A 27,256-nucleotide genomic window follows, 5' to 3' on the forward strand; every position below is an offset into this window, starting at 1 on the left:
TTAATCTCGCTGATCAGTTGTGTTTCTCAGAAGAGCCGTTTGCTCGAAAACGTCTTGTAAACGTTCCTGAAGGCATTTATTACATACAATTAATTGCTGTTACTGTTCAATCATTTACATGATTTGACTGCAACATTTCTTATAAAAATACATCTCTAACGCAACACTCCGTAAATACAAGAGAGACAAAATAAGTGTTGCAATGTCTATTCTGAAATGCATCTGCTCCACAGGTGAATTTAGTATTGATTTTTCAGGGGAAATGCGCACCTTTCAATTTAACATTACCTTTATACTGGAACAGATCATTTTAATTTTTTGATACAACAAAAAATAAAATATTTATAAAGAAATTTACTCATACTCAAAGTTAGTTCATAAGAATATAGTTTGTTATAGTTACAATACAAGAGTAGTTAAGTTTTTGTCATAAAAACCTTAAACCTGAAAAACTTTAAGAAGAATCTTTGCTTTCCCACTCATGATGGATTGTTATAGTAATTGTAGGATAAAAATTAGTTAAACAATATAGATACTACAATACTTCCACAATGGACGGTACTGCTCATTCTTACTAAATGTTGTTATCAGTTTTAACAGCAATATCTGTTATGGTAGTGCTATGGATCACAAACTGTACCCTACTCTAGAAAGAATGAGATTAATTCATCCCCACTCATCTAGATGAAGCAAAATTCAAATCCATCAATTATAAATGTTCTAATCAATTTGAATGTGAGTTTTGATGACCATCTGAGTCAGATAATACAGGTGGGTCAATGGAACTGAAACTACTTTGTTGCAATGCTCCGTAACCGTAGCATTTATGGAACTGCAACAACAAAAAGTAAAAGGTCCCATTGGAACAGGTGAGACAATGTGACCGCTGCAAAAATTGCTTGTTGTTACAGAGTGTTCTGCACCAGTACTGTTACGGGAACGATTAAATAAAACCCAACACAGGTTGCATTGCACAGATTGCATTGAGACCACAGGAATATATTTATTACTCCCGCTTTTTTCCCTCTCCCTTCTGCTACCGCTGGAGATTTCCATATGTTAACAGGCTACATCTACCTCATCAGTAACCAATGAGGTGTTTGTTTTAACAGTGGCATATTTCATCAATATACTTTTTTAAATTCTATTGCAATTTTTCATGTGTACTTTCAAAGTAAGTACGGTTTATAAGAAAAATAAAGGTATTTTGAGGTGTTTATAACCTTTAAATATATTTTATATATTTCCATATGCATACACGATTTTAATCTCTAGTTTTTCATACATATATATTTGACTACTTTTCCTCTTTTTATGTTATTGTGACCATTATTAATTATTATCTACACAATGCAGGAGTACACTACAACATGTCTTTGCTGGGGCTGCATGCAATTTTTCAAGTTTATAGCTCTCATTTCATTCTTGAAAATGTCATGCGGACAGACATACAAACGTTCAGAAATTACATTTTTACATCCCCCAATAGGCAAAAGAGAAATTGTGTTAACCGTCTGAATGACTTAAATAGCAGATACTCAGCCAATCCCATGTATGAACATGCACCATCAACAGAACTCATTGTAATTTCTATATAAATAATATTTAAAGTCCACAAATGATATTTTGCTTTAAATATCGCTTGTTGGCTATTTAAAATTATTTCTTTTTTAATCATCCACAGTCATTTTTTTAAATTTAGGCCTATTTTTCCATCAATTGTACACCCATCAAATATAAACTGACGTTTGATGTCAAAAAAGAGGAATTGACATAAAATTTATCTTACGAAATCTTTAATCTGTTAAATGTCTATACCAAAGGGCCAAGAATTGTTTAAAATTGTGCAGAATACCTGTTCCTGTACCTATGTTTTCCAATCATAAATAGTTTGCGACCCAAAACAATTGATATAATATAACATAATGTTGTGAGTTATATAATATAACTCACAACATTATGTCATACTCAAAGAACCATATCCATGCTAAAATATATTTATTTAAACCAATTATAGCCCTATAAATTTATAATAAATCCTCAAAAATTAAGATTTTGACCATTATCCTAATTCAGGATATGATTAGTTAAAACTAGAAACCGGACTGCATAAAATAAATAACATAGTACCAAATTCTTTGCTCTTAAGTCAGCCAGAGCCTTATTTATCCCAGCTTGCTGTACCAACATGTCTCTGTGGTCTATCTTCAGTGATTCCTCCTTGATGGAATCTTCCAAGTTCTGCTCTCCTGATACCTATGAGCAGATAAGTTACAGTAATATTTATAATAAATTAAACCACTCAGAACCAAATTCTTTGTCCCTCACATCAGCCAGAGCCTTATTTATCTCAAAATAAACCTGACTTATCTACTAATGAAAACTCTCAGAAGTCAGAATATTCTTTATTACAATTTCTTTAAGAAATGCAATGGTGTCAAAATAATACTGTATACAATATATGAGTAAATACATAAAATTGTAATACAATACATAACATCAAGTCCAGGTCGTTTGATAAAATTCATCCATGGAATAGATTGGATTGTCCAACAAGAGGTTCTTCAGTCTGTTCTTTAGTGTTGCCCCAGTTTCTTGTCTGAAGTCTTGTGGTAGGTGGTTGAGGATTTTCATACCGGCATATATTGGTTTTCTTGCATATAGAGAAGTTCGATGAGCTGGGAGGTTGAAACGGGTTGCATGTCTTGTATTATAGTTGTGAAGGGCTGATCCTTGAGCTGGTTGTTTGATTGATGCATAGTGTGCCACCTCACAAATTTACATTGCATACACAGTCAAGATTTTAAGACTTTTAAAATGTTCTCGGCAGCTCTCCATAGGTTGTAGGCCTAGTATAGTTCTTAATGCTCTCTTTTGTAATATTAGTATCCTGTTCATATTGGTCTTGGTAGTACCACCCCATGCGGCTATGCCATACATTATGTGAGTTTGTAACATGTTATTTTTTTAGCATACAAAATTAAATTTAAATTAAAAATATTCATTAGTAAAATTGAAAAAAATTAGAACAGACAATTTTTTTTAATATTACAAATAACGACTTGAGTTTTAGAATTATCATGAAAAGGAGCGAAATGATTATTTTACTGACGATGAGTCAGACGCTATCTGGCAGGTCCGTGCCCGCACGGATATCGCCGCTTCCCCTCCGATCACGGCGAGAGGAGAAGGCTTCCCCCACCCCCGCGATCGCGCGAAACCTATATAATGACGGCCGATTGAAGACACAGAGAGACAGTCAGTGACCGCGACACCGCCGACGACCGCTGCTCACCACGATTACTTCGACCCCTTCCCCCGACCCCGCTCGCTGAACGACTGTACATCGCGACTCGACGCCCGCCGCCGATATCCAGCATCAGGTAAGGAACAACGACCCTGTTCCTTACTAAAGTGTTTTATCTCCGCCATCAACAATTCTTCCAAATTTTTTTTTATGTGAAACAGAATTTAATATTTTATTTGTCATTTATGAAAATTAATCGATCTGAAATATATTAGTAATGTTTGATGGTTATAGATTTATTTTGATAAGATAATTGTTTGATTTTAAATATACTCTTAATAATTTATTTGATATTTAAGGGTATCATTACATTTAAATAGAATATATTTGACAGATATATTCTCAATTTACTGAAACTTTAATCACTTTTTCAACTTAAATTACTAAAGTTATTCTTTTCTTCAATTTAACTTATATTTAGAATTTCAATTACTCAGATAATTTTTTTTTGTCATTTCGACTAAATTTTAATTACTGTGTTAAAATTTTCCTTTCTAAATTTTTCAGATCTCGCATTTCTTTTCCTGGCGATCGATCTGACACCTCATCCCGAGTTTCCTTTACGAACTTTCCTACCAATTATCTCCTACCCGGAAAAAATTATAACAGTCGGGACTCGCCTTACCACTGCTTTCTTTCCGGCGATAGTACTGGCATCCTATACCCACGACTTCCTTTTATAAATACTTTCTTCCCACCGACCCCGTCCTCATAAACTAAATCTTATGTTCAATCGATGTAAATTTTTATATTCGGTATAAAGTTTTCTCGACCATCATTCTGTTGTCTGATTATTATCACATTTCTTGGCGAATCTCTAATCTACTCGGAAATATTTTTCTTTCTTATTGAAGTTCAATCTAATTTTCATTTTATTAATTATTTATATCTTTGTAAGTGATTTTTTTATTTTTCTCCTTTATATATTTTGGGACTCGCAACCCTTTCTTTTTGTTTTTGCGAACGTCCTGACACCCTCACCCCGATAACCTCCTTCAAAATATTTATTTAACGATATTTTAGCTTATTTTTCTGGTGAACTGTACAGATAGGGTAAGTGTTGAATTTTCCTTGATATTCATAGAGCCCTGATATTTATAGTAATTTAGCTTAGTAGCCTTATTGCATGGTTTAAATCATTTACCTTTATCTTAGCTTGCATATGGTAGGGTAATTCTGCATGGTGTGTTATAAGTGATTATTTTGTTTTTATTTTTCAAAATTATATGCCTGAGAAAGTAAACTCGATATTTTATTTTTGGAGCTATACACTTGCCTAGAGAAAAAAATACAGTTTAGTCTATTTTTATATTATATATTCATCTAGCTTTTGCATCCCGTAGAAATATTTTTTGTTAATGGTTAGTGCTTGCTTTATGTATATAGTAGTTGCACTGTGATATTGGTGCATGGCTAAATCTTTAATTTATAAGATTGTATATTTGCTATTGGTGTTATTTGAATATTGCTTTTGTTTGGCATTGCTATTTATATTTTGCTTTGATTTTGTATTTTGCTTCTACTAACCATCATTATTTAACCGATTAATTATTCCAACCCCGGGCTCTTACAATAGTTGCTGTATACGACTCCCCGACCAAGTTATCAGTGGAGACTACTCAGCTTACTTGTAATTCCTCACTGACCGACGTATTAATAAACAATACAGTTGTTTTCGAAAATCGAACTCGCTTGAACAATAACTTTCCTAGAACAAGAAATTTTTATTTTTATGAGCAAGATTTTTTTTTTTACGTCTTCAAAATTTTATTGGAGTTGACGTGATGAAGTAAGCCCAACGTTATTTTGGAAGTATCAATTTCTTCCGCAGGGCCCTCTGATTCGACTCCTAACAATAAATAATAGTTGTATGAAAGTCTCGAACCCTGGAATTGTCTAACCCAGCTCGACTGGCTATCTGGCAAGTTGCGAATATTTTCGCTTGCCCCGAAAATAACATCGCAAAGTGGCGCCCGAACAGGGACTGTAATATACGTTAATTTACGAACTTTACGATTTACTTTACACTTTTTTGTGAATATACTTTACAATTTACGACTAAAAATTGTTAAAGTTTTACAATAACTTTTTGTTTAAGAAAATTTTATACGTACAATAATGATGTACTTACTAAACCTCTTTCTCCGCCCTTATCAAATTTTATTCTTTATGTATGTAAACGGAAATGACGGACAAGGGGACGCAAACAAACGAAAAACAACCACAACTACTACGACTTCAACTCGTATTACGGACACCACAGGCTTCTGTTGGTACATTACCAAAACTTTGTCCCCCTACAGTCGCATCGATTACTACTACGCCTACTGCTACTAGTACCACCACCACTACTACTACTACAATGGGCCTACCGATCCCCCCTACAACTATTCCCAATCCCCAAATTATGCTTCCTTCCCCTTCGGAGAATGATCCTCGTGTGGGCTGGATTTATAAACTACAAAAGAACGACCTTCAGGAAGAGTTGAGAAAATTTAATCTGAATCCGGATGGTAATGTGGCTGAACTACGAAAGCGACTTGTGACTTTTCTTAGGTCTGGAAATACACCTCCCGAACCTCTTCCACCAAGAACAGAATTATTGTCATACGGACAAAACCTCGCGACTAATGTAGTGTCCTCAGCATTAGGACCGATTAGTGCCTCTCATATTGATGGTCATATACAACATGAGGAAGTTAGCATTCGAGAAATGTTAAACCTCTCTCCTACAGCTAGTTTTAGACTAGTACAGGAACGATTAGCCCTTTTAATGCACGAAAAATCTGTAAATTCCATAGCCCCAACAAACACACAAGACATAACAACACCTCATCCGTTGAGAATGCCGACAGCAAGATCCCTCACAGCTGATGATCCTTGTGACCCGAATTTTGGATTGTACAGTGGCGCTAACATGACAGGCAGACCTACATCTGAACTTAGACATCCGGATATCTCTCATATCTGCAATCAAGTTCGGAAATGGAATTTGAGATTCGATGGGGATGGAGACCCAGTCTCTTTCATTGAGCGTCTCAATGAACTTGCCGAATCTTATGAAATACCTCCCGATCGGCTACTAAAAGCATTACCGGAACTTTTTAAGGGAAACGCTCTTTTCTGGTACCGAAATAATAAGTCATTTTGGACAAACTATGACGACTTTATAATCAGCTTCGAAGAGCAGTATCTTCCTCCAGATTACCGACGTAACTTGGATGAGGAAATAACTCGAAGAACTCAGGGCGAGAGTGAGCCAATGCGAAAATTTATTGTAGCCCTTACGACTCTAATTCGACGACGTGGTGGCTTCTCTGTAAACCAAACACTAAACCGATTATATTCAAACATGAGACCTGAATACAAATTAACGATCAGAAGGGAAAGTTTTCACTCGATTAGTGAATTAATTCATCTTGCCGAAGGTTATGAAAGTTATTTGCGAGAGAAGAATAGCTACCGACCTCCTCCAAATCCGGCTCAATCCATGGTACCTGAGACAGCATACGACACAAAACGTAGAGTTTTTAAGTCATACCCAGTACAGATGATAGATAAGCCAGAACTGTATCACGATAAACCCAAATCTTTTCCCGATAAGCGAAGGTTTGAGCCCTCTACAACTGTCCCGACTAACACTACTCAGCCAAGGCATCTTACTACAGATACAACGACTGCCATTCCTATTTGTTGGAATTGCGAAACTAAAGGGCATAAATATCACCAGTGTCCTCTCCCTAAAACCATTCGCTGTTTTAACTGTAAGAAAGTAGGAGTTCGAACCGTCCAGTGTCCTTGCAGGCAGGGAAACATTTCCGGAGCCCGGAGCGTCAGAGGTGTCCCGGGACTCTGGGGCAACAAATCACCTCAATCGAATGGCCCAAATGGCTCAAACCAAATAAAAGAATTTAACAAAAGCAGCTGTGCAGAAGTTAAATCGAACGATCCTAGACCATTTGTATCCATTAAGATTCAAGAAACTACCTTTTGTGCACTGCTTGATACGGGATCGATGGTGACTATTATAGGGGAAAGAGTAGCTCATCATCTATTACAGTTAGGCGTTAGGCCTAAGAACGTAAATGTTAATGTTAATATGGCCGATAGCACAAATAGCCAGATATCTCAGGCCTTCGAATTTAACTGCGAAATAGCCGATATTACAACTAAGGTACGTGCCCTGTTTCTACCAGGCTTAACTACGCCGATGATTTTGGGTATGGACGTTATAACGCCTTTAAAACTGATCGATATCACTCCTCATGAAAGTACTGCAGAAACAGTGACTAGATGCGATAATTCAAAGACTATTCATACTGATGCCGTTATGACAATAACAGAAGTAGAAAGTAAAAAAATGAAAGAATTCCTTGATTATCAGTTGAATTTGTTCGATGGTTTTATTGGTCGCACGACATTAGTGGAACATAAAATTCGCCTTAAAACTGATACACCCATAAAACAGAGGTTATTATTATCGCAACCCGGCAATGCAGGCGATCATTAACAAAGAAGTTGACAAGATGCTGGAGTTCAGGCATCATTGAACCATCATCTAGTCCTTGGAGCTCTCCACTAGTGCTGGTTAAGAAATCGAATGGAAAAGTAAGGTGTTGCATCGACTTAAGGCGAGTTAATGCGGTCAGTGAGAAGGATGCATATCCCCTTCCCCAAATAAGTGCGATACTCGAAAAACTGAGAAATGCTTGCTATATATCCACGATCGACCTAAAGGATGGCTATTGGCAGGTACCTCTCGAAGTTAACAGTAGACCAATTACGGCTTTCACCGTTCCCGGCAGAGGGTTATTCCAATTCAAGGTCATGCCATTTGGCTTACACTCTGCTCCGGCTACCTTTCAGAGATTGCTAGACCAAGTGATAGGACCTGAGTTTGAGCCTTACGCTTTTGCCTATTTAGACGATTTGGTGCTGGTATCCCGAACTTTCGAAGAACATTTAAAACTTCTCAAAGAAGTGTTCGAACGCCTTAGAAATGCAGGATTATTACCAAATATGGAAAAAATGTAACTTTTGTAAAAAGGAGTTGAAATACCTTGGCCACGTAATAAACGAGAAAGGAATCCAGACGGATCCAGAAAAGGTTAAATCAATTGTAGATTTTCCAGCACCTAAAACTGTAAAACAAGTACGGAGTTTCTTGGGACTTGCGTCTTGGTACAGACGATTTATCGAAAACTTTGCAAACATATCTATGCCATTGACGAAACTCTTAAGAAAGGGGAATAGATGGGAATGGACGGATTCTCAAGAACGAGCATTCAATTCCCTTAAAGCAAAACTTTCTACCGCACCGGTCTTAGCCTGCCCTGACTTCAAGGAAACTTTTACGGTCCACGTGGATGCCTCCAATGAAGGTTTAGGGGCTTCGCTTACCCAAACTATTGGCAAGCGGGAGAAGGTTATTGCATTTGCGAGTCGACTTTTACACGAGAATGAAAAGAAATTTTCAGTAACCGAGAAAGAATTCCTAGCTCTGGTATGGGCCGTTCAAAAATTTCGTACGTACCTCGAAGGGTACAAGTTTATTGCGATAACTGACCATCAAGCTTTAAAGTGGTTGATGAGTTTGGAGAAACCATCTGGAAGACTTGCTCGCTGGATGCTGGAACTACAGCAACATGACTTCGAAGTCCAATACCGCAAGGGAGTCCTGAACCGAGTAGCAGACGCACTCTCCCGGTATCCGATCGACACGTCAAGCTGTGATCCTGTAGTCGGTTCAACCGTAGGTTGTAGCACCGCCAACGACAGTTCGAATAACTCTCGGAGGCAACTATCGCTCAAAACCAAGGAACCAAGGCTAGAAACAGCTTCAGGCGAACTTATGCCCGATTGGCACTCGAAAATGCTTCGGAAGGTATCTGCAAGTCCGAATAAATATGCAGATTACACCATTCGAGGAAATAAACTATACCGAAAAATCGATAAATCATCTACCGACCCAAAAACCAATTGGAAACTTTGCGTACCAGATTCTCTAATGTCCGATGTACTGAAAGAAAATCATGACAGCGCAACAGCTGGCCATTTAGGTGTAAACAAAACGATTCAGAAAATCAGTGCCAGATACTTTTGGCCTGGATGGAGAAAACGATATTCGAAAATATGTAAAAAATTGCGACACTTGCCAGAGATACAAGGTGGAACAATGTAAACCGGTGGGGAAAATGCATTTCAGACGCCCCCAAGGACCTTGGTTCACAGTAACCAGCGATCTGATGGGACCCTTACCTCGATCTCGTAAAGGAAACAGATTTATCCTGGTGTTCCAAGATACCTTTACCAAATGGGTAGAAATTGTAGCATTACCATCAGCAACTGCTAAGAAGGTGGCAGAAAAGTTCGAAGACCTTATATTGTTGCGATATGGTGCTCCAGAAGTAGTACTGACAGATAACGGAACGCAGTACCTCTCGAAAATCTTCCAAAAACTTACAAGTGATTGGGGAATAATTCACAAAACAACCGCACCTTATAGTCCGCAGAGTAATCCAACAGAGCGAACGAACTGCGTATTAAAAACTATGATTTCTCAGTTCGTGCGAAATGATCATCGTAGTTGGGATCAACATTTAAAATGAATTTAGATTTGCGTTGAATACATGTTGTAGCGAGTCAACAAAATTTACCCCGGCCATGCTCAATTTTGGTAGAGAACTTAAAACTCCAAACTGTATCTACGGCCAAGTATTCGAGAATACCACTCAAGGTGCGGTTAAACCTAGCGAAATCGATATACATGAAACTCGAATGAACTTCATGCTAAAATTAAGGGAAAAATGTAAGCTAAACATGGAAAAAGCACACACTCGCCAAGCTCATTACTATAATCTCAGAAGAAGAGATAACAGTTTTGTAATAGGCCAACAAGTTTTGAGGCGCAGCCATACACTTTCCTCAGCGGCTGAGAATATAGCAGGAAAATTGGCACCAAAGTTTGAAGGACCATACATCCTATATAGAAAAATAGGATGGAATATATTCGAACTTCGAGATCTCCAAGGAAAAGACGTAGGCCGAGCCCATACGAAGGATCTGAAGGCATACTCTTCCTTGGAGGCACACTAGATCCTTGTGTTGCCCCGTAGTGTGCCCACAGTTTCCCTCCCACTAACCTATTTTCCTGCATGACCGCTTGGCTGCACGATGCTTTTGTTTTAACAGATTTGAAGATGAGACCCACTATTCTGGTGGCAGAAGTTCTGATGGAGTGTCTGAAGCCCGGTGGAAGGCTCAATGACACTGTTATCGAGGGGTATCTCCGCCTCATTGAGAGACGAAACCAAGAGGGCGTGCATGGGTTCTTGACCGTCCTAGCCCTAGATACTTTTTATATGAAGGACCTCGAGGATGGCCTTTTGATTAGGGCAGCCAGGAGGTTTAAGAAAGTCAACCCGTTCGACACCGAACTAATATTAATTCCCCTACACATTCCGACCGGTATCGGACATTGGGTCCTTATAGCTGTCCACCCCCACGCCCAACGTATATCGACTTTTGATTCGTTGGGTGGCACTCACATACCCGCGATGGAAAGAGTACTCCACGACCTAGGGAGATACGCCCAATCTCACGATTTAGAGTGGTCCCCACAAGCATGGCTCCTTCACGACACGTCTCGCACTTGCCCTAGGCAGCAAAACAACGTGGACTGTGGGGTGTTTCTCACGTGGTTCGCAGAGCGACTCTCCCGAGGGCAAACCATTGAAACGAGACAACTCAACACACTAGTGTGGCGAGTCCACATGGAAGAAGCGTTGAGAACGAGCCGGTTGGGTGCATTCGACGGACACCTTGCCGAATGTCAGGAACTCCTCGATCCCAATTTTCTCAACGCCGAGGTTTGGAATCTCCTAGAGTACGGCGTGGAAGACGACACACGTCGTCACCGTACGGAAGTGCCCTCCAGGTTGGAGCTGGAGTATGACGCCTTTATGGCGGAACTCAACGAGGCTTGCGACGAGTACACCGAGGAAGTCCCCGCCAACACGACATCCGGTATCTCCGTCGACGACCGGAATCTCAGTCTACTAATTTTCGACGACGAGAACTGGTTAGACATCTTGTGGGAGGAGCTACAACAGGAACTCCGTGCCTCGTCCGCTGATCCTCCTCATCTCGTTCCCGACTCTCCTGTAGCGACTACCAACACACCGACCGAAACTCTATCGAATATTGATCCGATTCCGAAATCTCCGACTTTCTATCCCGACGATATCCCGAATCCAGCTCCCGACGACCCGATCGAATGTTCATCTTGCCCCTCCCCTTGCCTATCCCTCATCGCGGACGAGGTCTGGCTTGAGGACCAACTAGGGGAGAACCAGTCGAGCTCTCAGGTATCCGGCCACTCAGCGACCTCTGGAATTGATCCAACCCCATCCTCTTCAAACCCTACTCCCACCACTTCCACGTCAAACCTCCCTCCTACTACTTCCTGTCCAAACCCCTCGACATCCTCGAACGATGCATCACACGGTCCCGAACCTCGTCCACGCCTGAAGCGAAAGAGAGAGAGGAAGAAGACTATCATATTTCCAGGGGGCGTTAGGATAAAAATCCCAAAGCGATTTCTGCGGATGTAAGGCTCGCGAAAAACATGAAAGTGAGATTTGTTTGGCGCCAAGAATTACTAGTATTCCTACAACAAATCACCTTTCTATCCCAAATTGTTCCTTGTAAGACTGCCACTCCCCTATACCCGGCGTGTCTAATATCCTTCCCTTAGAGATTTATATTTTCGAGATAGGTTTTGTTTATTTTTTTATTTGTAAAGCGATATTTGATTTTGTTTTATAGTAATTATATGTATTGTGAAAGACTGTGCCCGTAATGAATTTTAGTGTAAATTTTAGTTTTGTTAAATAATTTTTTTGTTTATGCAGATTGCAATTTGTTTTTAGTTGTATTTTCTTACCAGAATATGTTATCTTTTTATTTTATTTGTTGATTAAAACATTAATTTCGTACGAAAAGAGTCTTTAGTTTGTTTCATTTCATTTCAGAAACTTTCAAAACGAATACAAGAGGAGGTTAAACTACGGTAACCTTTTTTGTTTATCTATATACAAATACCACATTTAACTTTTTTCTTCTTTTTTTGTTTCCCGAAGTACAGATGGGGTGTAACATGTTATTTTTTTAGCATACAAAATTAAATTTAAATTAAAAATATTCATTAGTAAAATTGAAAAAATTAGAACAGACAATTTTTTTTAATATTACGAATAACGACTTGAGTTTTAGAATTATCATGAAAAGGAGCGAAATGATTATTTTACTGACGATGAGTCAGACGCTATCTGGCAGGTCCGTGCCCGCACGGATATCGCCGCTTCCCCTCCGATCACGGCGAGAGGAGAAGGCTTCCCCCACCCCCGCGATCGCGCGAACCTATATAATGACGGCCGATTGAAGACACAGAGAGACAGTCAGTGACCGCGACACCGCCGACGACCGCTGCTCACCACGACTACTTCGACCCCTTCCCCCGACCCCGCTCGCTGAACGATTGTACATCGCGACTCGACGCCCGCCGCCGATATCCAGCACCAGGTAAGGAACAACGACCCTGTTCCTTACTAAAGTGTTTTATCTCCGCCATCAACAATTCTTCCAAAATTTTTTTATGTGAAACAGAATTTAATATTTTATTTGTCATTTATGAAAATTAATCGATCTGAAATATATTAGTAATGTTTGATGGTTATAGATTTATTTTGATAAGATAATTGTTTGATTTTAAATATACTCTTAATAATTTATTTGATATTTAAGGGTATCATTACATTTAAATAGAATATATTTGACAGATATATTCTCAATTTACTGAAACTTTAATCACTTTTTCAACTTAAATTACTAAAGTTATTCTTTTCTTCAATTTAACTTATATTTAGAATTTCAATTACTCAGATAATTTTTTTTTGTCATTTCGACTAAATTTTAATTACTGTGTTAAAATTTTCCTTTCTAAATTTTTCAGATCTCGCATTTCTTTTCCTGGCGATCGATCTGACACCTCATCCCGAGTTTCCTTTACGAACTTTCCTACCAATTATCTCCTACCCGGAAAAAATTATAACAGTCGGGACTCGCCTTACCACCGCTTTCTTTCCGCCGATAGTACTGGCATCCTATACCCACGACTTCCTTTTATAAATACTTTCTTCCCACCGACCCCGTCCTCATAAACTAAATCTTATGTTCAATCGATGTAAATTTTTATATTCGGTATAAAGTTTTCTCGACCATCATTCTGTTGTCTGATTATTATCACATTTCTTGGCGAATCTCTAATCTACTCGGAAATATTTTTCTTTCTTATTGAAGTTCAATCTAATTTTCATTTTATTAATTATTTATATCTTTGTAAGTGATTTTTTTATTTTTCTCCTTTATATATTTTGGGACTCGCAACCCTTTCTTTTTGTTTTTGCGAACGTCCTGACACCCTCACCCCGATAACCTCCTTCAAAATATTTATTTAACGATATTTTAGCTTATTTTTCTGGTGAACTGTACAGATAGGGTAAGTGTTGAATTTTCCTTGATATTCATAGAGCCCTGATATTTATAGTAATTTAGCTTAGTAGCCTTATTGCATGGTTTAAATCATTTACCTTTATCTTAGCTTGCATATGGTAGGGTAATTCTGCATGGTGTGTTATAAGTGATTATTTTGTTTTTATTTTTCAAAATTATATGCCTGAGAAAGTAAACTCGATATTTTATTTTTGGAGCTATACACTTGCCTAGAGAAAAAAATACAGTTTAGTCTATTTTTATATTATATATTCATCTAGCTTTTGCATCCCGTAGAAATATTTTTTGTTAATGGTTAGTGCTTGCTTTATGTATATAGTAGTTGCACTGTGATATTGGTGCATGGCTAAATCTTTAATTTATAAGATTGTATATTTGCTATTGGTGTTATTTGAATATTGCTTTTGTTTGGCATTGCTATTTATATTTTGCTTTGATTTTGTATTTTGCTTCTACTAACCATCATTATTTAACCGATTAATTATTCCAACCCCGGGCTCTTACAATAGTTGCTGTATACGACTCCCCGACCAAGTTATCAGTGGAGACTACTCAGCTTACTTGTAATTCCTCACTGACCGACGTATTAATAAACAATACAGTTGTTTTCGAAAATCGAACTCGCTTGAACAATAACTTTCCTAGAACAAGAAATTTTTATTTTTATGAGCAAGATTTTTTTTTTTACGTCTTCAAAATTTTATTGGAGTTGACGTGATGAAGTAAGCCCAACGTTATTTTGGAAGTATCAATTTCTTCCGCAGGGCCCTCTGATTCGACTCCTAACAATAAATAATAGTTGTATGAAAGTCTCGAACCCTGGAATTTTCTAACCCAGCTCGACTGGCTATCTGGCAAGTTGCGAATATTTTCGCTTGCCCCGAAAATAACATCGCAAGTTTCACAGAAAGCATGGTAAATGATTTTTGCTATTTCTGGAGTGCCAATTTGCGTCATTCTTCGAATTAAAAATATGCCAGTGTTCAACTTCCTGCATACACTGTCAATGTGGGCTGTCCAGGTAAAGGAACTGTCGATGGTAATGCCCAGGAAGCATGCGGTCTCTTCCACTTCCACCTCAGGTAATGCTGGTTCCTCCCTTCCTCTTCTACCAAACATGATTTGCTTTGTTTTTTGTGTGTTTATAACTAGGTCATTTTCATGGCAGTATTGAGTGGCTAGGTTTGTAGCAATAAATGCGCTTATCTGAAGTGATTCTATACTTTCTTTGCCCAGCACAAGGGTGGTATCATCAGCGTACATTATTGGGGTACAGCTATCTCTTAAATATGCTGGTAGGTCATTTGTGGTAAGGATGAAGAGAGCAGGGCCCAGAACAGAACCTTGGGGTACCCCTCTTGTTATTGGTAGAGGTGTTGAAAGAACTTTGGAAGAAGGTGAAGAAAGAAGCTCCACAAGCTGATGTCTATCAGCCAGATAGTTATGTACCCATTCTGCTGCTTTTGCCACAATACCAAGGGATTGTAACTTGGTGAGGATAAGGTCATGGCTGAGGCAATCAAAGGCCTTGCTATAATCTAGCATAATACCTGCTGCTATTCTGCCAGCTTCTATGTGGTCAACAGTCTCCTCAAGCAGACTTATTAAGGCCGTTGTTGTAGACTTATGTTTCCTAAAGCCATGTTGGTTAGGTGTCATCAACTCATTTTCGTTGCAGTGATCCAATAATCTTTTGAGGGCTATCTTCTCGAACAGCTTGGAAATTGTTGAAATTACTGATATTGGTCTGTAATTATTGACTTCCAGTTTATTTCCACCCTTATGTTTTGGATAAACTTTGGATTTTTTCAGCTGTTGGGGAAAAATTCCTTGTTGAAAAGATCTGTTAATTAAGTATGACAGAGGTTCAGATAGCTCCTCACAACAAAATTTCAATATCTTTGAGGATATTTCATCCAGACCAGCTGAATGAGTCGATTTCAGGGATTTTATTACATTTCGCACCTCTTCTACTGACGTGGGATGAAATACTTCAAGTTTACTGTTTGTAACAGGTACTAATGTAGGTAATACTGGTCTTGTATGGTTTTTGGTTTGTTTTCTTAAAGTGTTATCTGCTATATTAGTGAAGTATTCATTCAGGAAGTCTGCAATTTTCTGAGGGTCTTCAAGTTTTTTGTTATCAACAAGTAGTTCTAATTTTGAGTTATTGTCATTCTTCCCTGTCTTTTCGTCATTTATAACCTTCCATGTTGCTTTGGACTTGTCATGAGCTTGGTTGATGTAAGTCACTATGTGTTGCCTCTTCATGTCTCTCAGTTTAAAATCGTATGCTTTTTTCTTGATTGTCATGTTGGTTTTGTCTGTTACAGAGCCTGTTAGTTCAAATTTGTGCTGAGCCTCCAAAAAGTCCCTTTTAAGGCTTAGTGCTTCGTCATTTAAATAGTATTTTGGCTTGGCTTTTTTTCGAGATCTAATTTTCTTTTTAGGACATGCCATATCCAAGATAACATTCAGGGTCTTAGAAAAAGTATCATAAGCATCTTGTAGGTGGGTACATTCCTGACATTGTCCCAGTTTTGCCCTTGTAATAGAGATTTTAGCACTGCCATATTGTCATCATTGAACCTGCGTCTTGTAACAGAAACTGTTGGTTTTTCTTTTGTAGGGATGTTTAGGGTACACAGCTGAGCTCTGTGGTCAGAGAGTCCAGTTTGTAGTACTTCCACTTGTACAACAAGTTCCGAGCTATTTGTGCACACCCAATCAATAGAGGACTGTGTGGAGCTGGTAATCCTAGTAGCTTGCAGGGGTAGTCTTATGGTATTGAAACTTAATAGCATGTCATTAATTAGTTTGTTATAAGAGGTTTCCTTAAGCATATCAACATTTACGTCACCCATTATGATGAGAAATTTACTGTATGCTTTGGTGTCCGCTAAAAGTCTTGACATAATATTTTGAAAATCTTCAAGCTGTCCACTTGGAGACCTGTATGTGCCTAATATGTATAACTGCAGGTTGTTTACAGTTAAACGACACAGTTCTATCTCGCAAATTAACTCTTCACAAAAAGATGTTGTGTCTATGTGTTCTGTCATGACTTCTAGGGCACTTTTGATGTAAATTGCTACACCTCCTTTAGCATGGGTTTTCCTACAGAAGGCAGATAATAAAGTATAGTTTTGTAGCTTTATGTTTCTGAGCTCTTCTTCTTTTAGACCATGTTCGGTAAGTATGACAACACTAGGTGTAAGGACCTCAAGGTGGTGAGTTAGTCTTTCGATTTTGTTACGAAGACCATCGATATTTTGGTGAAGTACTGACATACTGTAGTTGTTGTTTTTATGAGAAGTGCTTCTGGTTTGACTTTTATTCAATTTTTGAATTTGCTTTCTTTTACTTGTCTTTGTTCTAAAAAATGGACTGTGTTTTGGTCTTGCAAAGCACCTGTAGGGGGATGGGGGCATCTGTGACTGATTTTCGGTTGAAACGGACTGAGACTTATGGTTGGACTGTGATAGGTCATCACAAGCTCCAGTATAGCCATAGTGTTTCTTCATGTGCTCCATGTAGAATGTAATGTATTTTAGGAAGAATTGCTCATAATCTTCATCACTTTTCTTTAATTTTGAGTTTAGTGGTGGGGAGTTATTTAGCTTCATTTTTACGTCCAAGTTGGCAGGTTTTTGAAGTCCCAAAGTATTTGATTTACTGCCAGCTTTTGCCACTTGAAGGGAGACACTAAACATATTTGCTTTCTTGCCTTCGGTTGCTTGGAGAGCATATGCTCTTGCTTGAGTATTTAAATTGTTATTTTGTACCGAAGACTTGGCTCTCCATGTCCTTGTCCGTCCTGGCAGTTTTTGTTTGCAGCTTTGGTCAATTCCTGAGGTCAGGTGTGGGCTGCATTCAGTCAAAGTGTTTTTCAGTTTTTCTTGGCAGGTTTGGCTGGTTCCTGAAGTCAAGTGTGGGTTACATTCTGTTAAAACATTCTTCAGTTTTTGATGGCAGGTTTGGCTGGCTCCTGAAGTCAAATGTGGGTTACAGTCTGTCAAGGGGCTCTTCAGTTTTTTGTTGGCAGGTTTGGCTGGCTCCTGAAGTCAAGTGTGGGTTACAGTCTGTCAAGGGGTTCTTCAGTTTTTGTTGGCAGGTTTGGCTGGCTCCTGAAGTCAAGTGTGGGTTACAGTCTGTCAAGGGGTTCTTCAGTTTTTGTTGGCAGGTTTGGCTGGCTCCTGAAGTCAAGTGTGGGTTACAGTCCATCAAAGGGTTCTCCAGTTTTTGTTTGCAGGTTTGGCTGGCTCCTGAAGTCAAGTTTGGGTTACAGTCTATCAAAGGGTTCTCCAGTTTTTGTTTGCAGGTTTGGCTGGCTCCTGAAGTCAGGTGTGAGTTACATTCTGTCAAGGTGTTTAAACAGTTTTTCATTGCAGGTTTGGCTGTCTCCTGAAGTTAAAGTATTAATAGCTAGGTTATTAATAGCTATCTCTATCCGATCAAGTTTTGTTTTGATACCTGACATTTCAAGTAGGAGGGATGAGGGACTATCTTTAATTATTCCGGTAGGAGGGGAAGTTTGCGTCATAGAATCTTGAAAAGTGGCAGACTTAGTTTCCTGATTTTCAGTTTTCTTTTGCAGTGTTGAGATAGTTTTTTCAAGCTCCGCTATTCTTTTTACATAGCCATCAATAAGTTGACTTAGTTTTAGGTCATGTTCCTCATAGATAAATTGCGCTTCTTGGCGAAGTTTTTTCTCTTTAGTGAGTTGAGCTTCAATGTCTGCATTTAGCTGTAAAAGGTTTTCTATTTTGTCTATGTATTTCTTTTCTTCATTTTCTATTTCTTCAAATCTTTCCTCCATGATGCTCAGTTTGGTCTTTAGCTTGAGTGTTTCTTCTTTTAAGAGTTCATTTTCTTCTACTAACGCTGATCCTATTTTTGCAGCCATTTCTAGTTTATCCTCTTGACTGTTCGAATTTTCTAGAAAATTATTTTCAATTAAGTTAATTTTTAGTTCTTGGATGGTATCAGAGCTATTTAAAGAGAGTGATTCAGGTAATACTTGTTCGGATAGGTGAGGCTGATTTTCTGCTCTGCAATTTATGCATTGCCATTTCCCAATTTCCTGGGGAGTCCATTTTTTCAGGTTCTTTTCTATGACATTTTGACATCCTGCATGGTACCAATTTTTGCAAGAACTTGTACATTTTATACCTGAAAATCTAGCTCCAATGCCACAGTTACCGCATGGATATTTTGTGGGCATTTTTGTGTACAGTAGTAAGAAAGATATGAGTAACAAAAATGAATTATTTTTGAAAGAGAAGTTCAAGTTATGGTAAAGCAAACAGTTTCATTGGTGGCCATGCAATGAATAGCGAGCAGATGTCTGAGGTCAGTTATCAGCAGACACACAGTCAGCAGGTGAGGTTACTGCTCTCGTCTGCTTGACACACTTGCTCTAGCTGTCTCTAACTAAATAATAAATCTAAATAATAACTCTCTAAACAATTGGTTATTTTTCTATATTTTACAAGTTATGATGGAAAAAAAAACGGAGTCATATCTATCCTACTACTCTACACATAGTACTTACCATTGATGATGACTCTAGAGGCCGAGAGGGTTTAGGAGTTAAAGGATGTAAGGAGATGGAGATTTGACTGGACAAAGAAATCCTGCTCATTTTATCCTCTGACTGTCTTGAGAACTTGAGGAAGTCATGGAAGTGTCTCAAATCGCTGGGAACACTTCTGGCGAGTGAGCGGATGCTAGAGCATCGTCCTAGTAGCTGTGTTAGCTCTTCTGTCTTATTAGGTTTCAGGTGGAACATAGCTTCCTCTGACATGTCTTCTTCAGCACCTTCATACACATCACATGTTACACTTAGCTGTTTAGCTATCCTTACGTTACCTATTTATCTTATTTGCTCCCAAGGCCACTGACTAGCTTAGGTTCAATTCAATAATACTTTATTCACATTGCGTATACATGAATGGCATAAAAATATTTAAAAGTGATTACCTAACCTTTCTTGTTTACTGCCATAGCCATTGAAAACATATTTATATCTGGCCTCACTTCAGTGGTGTGGGTCTTAAAGTAATCTCTTGCATTTATTTTGGGAAGATGAGTTATATTTGAATGTTATGTATCACTAGCTGTTTCCCGCGGCTTCGCACGCTTCTGGTTCAAGTGAATTATATTTCCAATGGGGATGTAGAGTTTGACCTTGTTGCCACGATCAAGAAAATCTGTCAGAAGTGTATGTCTATAGCCATTGTACACGCACAACGCACATGTACTTTATTAAAAAGTGGTTTAACACTCAAGCTTTAAGTTCAGCCAGAAATTTATTTTTAAGACAAATATACATAATAAATTAGCGCCTTCAAATAGTGTTTGGCAATTTAATATACGTAACTGTCTTGTAGTTGCAGTTTATAATGTGCAGGCGCTTTGAAAACTTTTATATTTTGCAGCACTGCCTTGTGGTAAGTTACATCAATGGGCATAGCATATAAACCTTCCCTGTGTAAAAATACATAAACATACAGATTTTCATAACGAACGGTCAAATAGTTTCTGAGTCTATAAAGGATATACACAACACAAACATTCATTTATATATATATATATATATATATATAGAGAGAGAGAGAGAGAGAGAGAGAGAGATTAGAATTAAAAACATCTGTGTAAATATTTGTACTCCAACCTCTAGTGTAAACATATAATTCCCACCCAAAATATCCTTTTCTAAAGGTGGTAGGGGCATTAACACGTTCGCTACCAACCGGCACATATATGTGCCGGTAGGTCCATCAAGATAGACCACCATTGTGTGAGTTGGGCACTTCTCACAGACCAGCTCAAAGTAGTGTGGTCATTACCGTAGCCCAAGAGTACAAATTTGTTCAAATCAATTTATATATCATTTTATAGCCTTAGGCAAACGTATAACTTGATTCCACATCCCTTTTTTTACGTTGTATACATTTTGGCTAGTGGCACATATATGTGCCGGTCGGTCTGTAGCAAAAAATTAGGCTTAGGCTAAACCTCAAATATAAACTTTTTCTAGTTGAAAGTCAAGTAAAAATTGCCATAACTGTGTTAGGACACATTAGGAAAATAATAAGAACTAGTGCTGACATGGTAGTTATGTGTATTGTACAAACTAAAACAAGATCTTTGGATAAACACTTTGGAAATAGCAGAATATGTTATTAAAAAAAACTCACACAAATGTCTCTTATTTATAAACTCCATTTATGTAATGAGCTACATTTTTATCTTTGACATAAAACAGTTAGGAAATAAAAATGTCTTAGGTAACACACATTTTGTTTTAGTTTTTCACTTGTGAAATTCATTGAAACACTCTGGCATGCAGAGTCCGAATTTATTGTCCTTTTCATCTGTGCAGCTGGAACATGTGAAGAAAGTTGTTTTCAGCTTTTTCTGTCTTATTCTACAAAACATGACACCGTAGCCTCTTGTTCAATTTGACTGGGTCATGGCTTTTTTGACCTGAGACCTTGAACTGCACCAAGGAAGAAATTGTGAACATACCGAGAGACCAAGCGGCACAAATATGTGCCAGACATCCCTGTAGACCGATATGAAAGAATGAAGTCGAAAGAATAGACCGATCGTTACCACAGCCTTTTATTTAATAATACTACACTGGCACAAATATGTGCCGTCGGTCCACTGGAACTGTACCGAGCGGCACAAATATGTGCCATCGGTCTATAAGAATCAACTAGCCGGCACATATGTGTGCCAGCCGGTCCATATTAACGAAAAAGTTTTTACATTTCGGTAGCGAATGTGTTAATGTACAAATCTTAGGAATATTAGACATCTTTCATTGTTAAACAGCACAAAAGTAAAGTATCTTGGAACAGAAGGAACTCTTAAGAGCAAAATATTAACATACATAGATTTAGCTCCTGAAGACATAAAATTAGCTCTAACTAATGCAAGAAAAAATCTAGAAAGAAAAATTTTGAGGACTACGCAACTTTAGGTGGAAGGGAATCCCCATTAGCTTGCATGAAGATGTAAAGGGCAAGAGCTTACAAAATAGAACAACTGTTAGGATGCTAACTTCCTACAATGACCAAGAAACATTGTATACAGTTGTAGAGATCTTTTCCCTAAACTTCACCTATCATGTGTGAGGAAATAGTGGCAACAGAAATTCCAATTTTCACAGATAAGGACTTTGGGCAAAGTTAGGAAATCACTTTTCACAGGGAGCCCTCACAAGAAACAACATTATGGAGGGAATAAACTCCTGGTATTTGATCTCTAAGATGATAACAGTGATCCTTAGAAGGAAAAGCCAGAATATATCTGATAAGAAGTAAACAATCAACAAAGGTTGAAGTAACCTACCAGCTAGTCCCAATGCTGAGAGGAACAAGGGAGGGTATTTTTAGTGTGTGGAAGTCCCACTTCCCTTTCAAAACCACAAAACAAATATGGAAATATCTTGTTATTATATGGTAAAAATTTCCCCCTCACATAGCAAAAAACTCCATGTTTCAGATTTGTCCACAAGAGAGAGAGCAGACACCATTTGGCATAGAATAGAAGAAGCTTTAGTATGGCTTATAAAGTGTGTAGAATTTGAGTGCAACTTTTAACATTCCTCAAAATTTTGTGTTTCATGTATTCCTGTTAAACTCGACGATATCAGATATCAGTAACTATCCATTCAAACTATTTTTAAAGGATAAATTTTAAAATTGGTACCAAAATAAGTTTTTTTATATTTTACTAAACATACAACTGTTGGTTTCCTCACAGTTGGACTCAAAATTGGTAGTCATTTCTTTTTATTTAACTATTTAAATATACGTAATTCGATTTTGTATAAAGAATATTAATCCATTCTACCTGCAATCTGAGTGAGAAAGTCCTGTCTAAGTTGTTGGCACAGTTCAGCATCTTTGCCTTCCTCTATCCACTTGGACTGGAGCTCACGAAGCTGGTCAAAGAGAGCCATATCCTCTCGAAGCCTCACTGGCATCACCTAGTGACATTCTGGGGTTATTATTTCACAAACAAGCATTTATTTACTTGCTTTTTTACAGACATTACACTAGTTACAAGAAATCACTACCTCTAGTAAATATTGTATTACAATTTCTATTTCACAGTTGTACACTAAAGAACATATTTGAGAAAATTTTAAACCATATTTCAATATGCCATAATTTTATTATGGATATTTTTAATCCCTTCAAAGGTTTTGGTACAATATTACATTCATAGCGATTGCGTAAAAGTGTGCTAATGACATATTAATACACATGTGTTACATATCATACTAATATTGTTATATTGTTCCTGTTTTATTCCATTGTCTGCTGTAATATTGGGCAGGAAGCGCATTGCAAAGTAGTTCTGGCATTTCCTAATAGATGTAAGCACTTCCTTGGTCCTCTGCCATGACCGTTTGCACCTTGTTGAGTACGTTATAGTCGCACAGTACAGACAACTTCTACAGTGTGTTGCTGTTGAAGAGCACCTGTAGTAGTATAGTAATTTTAGGTTTTATTTCTAGTGTTTATTGTACCATAGAAATATATATATTGATTAACACAATTCTTAATATTTAAAGGGCTCACTCATTGTAGAATTCTGTGATTAATACCGGGTAAAAATATTTTTATTTTTGACATGTTCTGGACTTACTTTGTTACATTTCTTTTGAAGAGGTTTTTGACAAAGAAAACATGCTGACAAAATCAACGTATCACAGATCTGTCCACCAATCCACTTTAACTTACTTTCTAAGTCCATAACTATGCTTTTGTTCAATAGTAAAGTTCATATTGGCAGTCAAAAAGTTTCAACTACTAAGAAATAAGACCATAAGATGAAGTACAAGCTGCCTTGTCTTGAAATTCCCTTATCTATTCTGTAATTATTTTGAAATCTTTTTCATCTCTCACAACATTCCTTGGCCATTGTTTTACTCTTATTATTTTTTATGTTCCAAATGAGAATTTATGTTACATATAAACACTATAAATAGTGCACTATTAACCTACATTCAACACTTTCTTAAATGGATTAAATTTTAAATTTTCAAACATGTAATTATAACTTTGGCAAAAAACTGCGCATATACTGAATTACTGTAAATAAATCTATAAATGTAATACCTTTTGTTCATCAGCGACTAGAGTTAAACTCCATGATGGTTTATTGACTTCTCTGAAGAATTCTAAATCTAACTCATCAACAAGACTTTCACTTTCAATAAGTGAATCTTCTTCTTCAATACTACCATCTAAAACAAACCAATAAATAAATTACAACACTGATAATGGATTAGTTTTGTTTGAAATTACTTAGTTATCTTAACTAACCATTTTGGACAAAATTAGCAATGGTTATCAATTGTACTGACAAATATATTGTATTTGTCACCCAAACGATATTGGTTTGCAAACCAGTTTTTGAGAAAAGTGAAGATTTGACTTCATTTTTTATAGTAGTACACAAGGCAATGATGTTGTATGAACTGATACAATAGCATATCGAAGGCCTTTACAGGATGCCATCCTGGACAGAAAGTCTTTACCAAACTATCCAGGATTAGTTAAATTTTAAGATCAGCAGCTCAAAACAATTCTTTTATTGCTATATTTAGCTTTACAGAGTCCTTTCAATGTTGCTGTTCTTTGACCTGCTGACCTTAAAAATCAATATAATTCTTCCTTAGACCAAAAAGAATGTACAATAAATTCTGTTACAATAAATTCATAAAAATAAACAAAATAAGGCCACTTGTAACCTATTTCATAGGTACAACTATAGTATGCATTACAGTATAATTTTTTTAATTTGTACATAAATTAATTAAAATGCATGAATTTGGTTTATAAATCTTTTGATAGTGTAATAAACACCTTGAATTAAATAATTTTCTAAGTGGGATTGAAATAATTTAAAACCATAGAAATGTTTAAAATCATTAGGAAGTTTATTTATCCACTATATTCCTAACAATGACGGTAAATTTCGATAAATTTGTAATCTATGATCAACTAATTGATTTCTTCAGTTGGTTGGTTAATTTGATGTAATTTCAATGTATATTTTAAATTAATATGCCAACTTTCATTTATGGTATGATTTTGATACAGGTCATTGTTAACTTTTCCTTTGCGAATTAAGAAGATTAGAAGTGATATATGAGTCTTCCATTGGTGAACAGATAAATTTCCATAATTTTGCATCAACAAGCAGCAATATCAGTGACGTACCCTGAGAATTCAGTATTATGTCAGGGAGATGCTCCTTGTAGTACAACATAGCTTTCCTCTGGTCCAGACTGAGGGGCCAAGAGTTGTGAAGCAGTCTCACTTCCAGAGTGTATACACAAGGTCTGGTGCTGCTGGTTCTTTCCTCCAGCACTTCACTTCTTCTCGACCTTTCTTTACCTAGTACACAATGTGCTATTAACAGAATTCGTACTGGAACATTAATTGAACTTGAATTTCATTGCGTAGCATTTCAAAACCAGTATAGTCTATCTAAAATATTAGGTAAGAAAGACTCTATTCCCTTATTTTCTTTTTACCACACAGGATTTTCCAATATGAAAGCTGGAACATAGTTTCAAAACGTCAGCTGAGTAGGAAAAATTCATCAGCTTAACAGTAGAGAGACTGGACTTAAAACAAAGGTACATGGGAGTAATGGAGTTCAGCAAAGTGGAACCAGAGGAAAATCACAAAACCAGTGTCAGACAAACTACTCAAAAAAGATCAAGGCAGATATTTAACATCAATTCATAATAAGATCTGTTAAAAACACTATTATACATGTGCATTAGACACTGAGATGCTGATGTAGTTGAATTGAGTACTCATGTCTAGATAAGTCTAATCGGTTGGTTGGCTATAGATATCTGAAGTTCAAACATAGTACAGAGTGTTCTTTGCATTTTTGTTCAGGCAGAGTAATGGAATGTGTTAACTCTTTAAATACCGGTACTGGGTTTTCTAATAGCCAAGAAAAGTGCACTACTAGATGAATTTCAATTCAGCAGGTTTTATACTATTTGTATTATTTAAGGAATATGTGATTCAAATTAATTTGCAATAATTGATACAATTATGTTGTGTATTATATATTTTAAAGATTTATTTATAGCCTTGCTATGAACTTGGTAGATTTAAGAAACAACTAGTTCTTTATTCTTCAACGTCCTTAGATAAATACTAATTGTCATGAATAAATAGTAAACAATTACAACCATAACAACATAACCAATGTAAATATGAGGTGTTACAATTATAAGATGTGAATACAGGTGCCATAGCCACTAGGCTTATTAGATGGAGTAGGATAAATGCCTGAGTAGAAGATTGTCATTTCAGAGTGCCTCAATCATGAGAAACTTAAAATTAGAGCAGCTAATTCATCTCAAATTCCTTGTGAAATTTAGTTATGTAAGCTTGAGAAGCTTTGTGTGAGATTACATTAAAATTTGCCAGATGATATTGAGCTATACCTTTTAGTTTGAGCACAGGAATGATTATATGTCCTACACCACTAGTGTTCAGGACAGAGTTGCCAAGCTCATCCAGGATTTTGAAGCTGCAAACCACTGAGTCACTGGAAAGGCTCAACCGCAACATCACAGTCACATCAGCATAAGCTTCCAGCAGGCACCTGAGAATCATCATGAGTATGAGAAATACTTGTTAGCTGTTTGTTGATTCAATTATTGTGTTGAAAAAGACTAATACCTTCTTTATCTTTAATTTCCTAGGAGGTTCACTTCTGGCTGGTTTATACCTTACAGTTGAACATACTGTACACTGGAAGCATACAGCAAATGCTTTTATAGGTCACTTTAATCTGGAAAAGCCTAAGGTGGTCTAGGAGTGGTACATCACTAACCACAAATGTTGAGATATAGGGATAAAAGGGTGAATCGATATGTATAGTCCACTACGGAGGATTAATGTTGGAGTGGGTGGAGATGTCTTAGTGTTACAGGCTATTGCTATCCTAAACATGAGGGAGTATTATCCCCTGCCCACTTTGATTGGGGGGGGGGGGGGGACTGGAACAGACCTAGCCTTCCTTCTTTCAAGATGATATGACTGACACTTTCCCTCCTCATGAGATCTGGACATGAGGTGGCTCCTACCACGAACCTTACCCATGTTGAAAATCCTATTACTCTGGAAGAAACGACAAAAATCCTTTTTCTTAGGATTCTTGTCCTTAGTCAAAGAAAATCAAAATATAAATTGTAAAGATACAAGACAAAATGGGTTATTAAAGAAAATGAAAGTATATGTGCAAGTATTTACCGGTAATCAATATATATGTATCATAATTTTAATTAATTTCTTATGAGCAGGATAACTTATGAAA

General features: G+C 37.2%; 1 protein-coding gene across 1 annotated transcript; it reads right to left on the bottom strand.

Annotated features, from left to right (window-relative positions):
- On the bottom strand, positions 1–26,542 carry LOC124374916 (the record flags this gene model as incomplete). Its single annotated transcript, XM_046833051.1, has 7 exons — positions 1–66; positions 2,131–2,256; positions 19,434–19,699; positions 22,748–22,883; positions 24,022–24,149; positions 25,129–25,305; positions 26,382–26,542. Coding segments are annotated over 7 exons (1,060 nt in total), but the record flags the coding sequence as incomplete, so codon positions are not given.
- Positions 26,543–27,256: the final 714 nt, after the last annotated feature.

The sequence above is a fragment of the Homalodisca vitripennis genome, unplaced genomic scaffold, assembly GCF_021130785.1.
Source record: "Homalodisca vitripennis isolate AUS2020 unplaced genomic scaffold, UT_GWSS_2.1 ScUCBcl_11188;HRSCAF=20378, whole genome shotgun sequence".
Classification (NCBI taxonomy): domain Eukaryota; kingdom Metazoa; phylum Arthropoda; class Insecta; order Hemiptera; family Cicadellidae; genus Homalodisca; species Homalodisca vitripennis.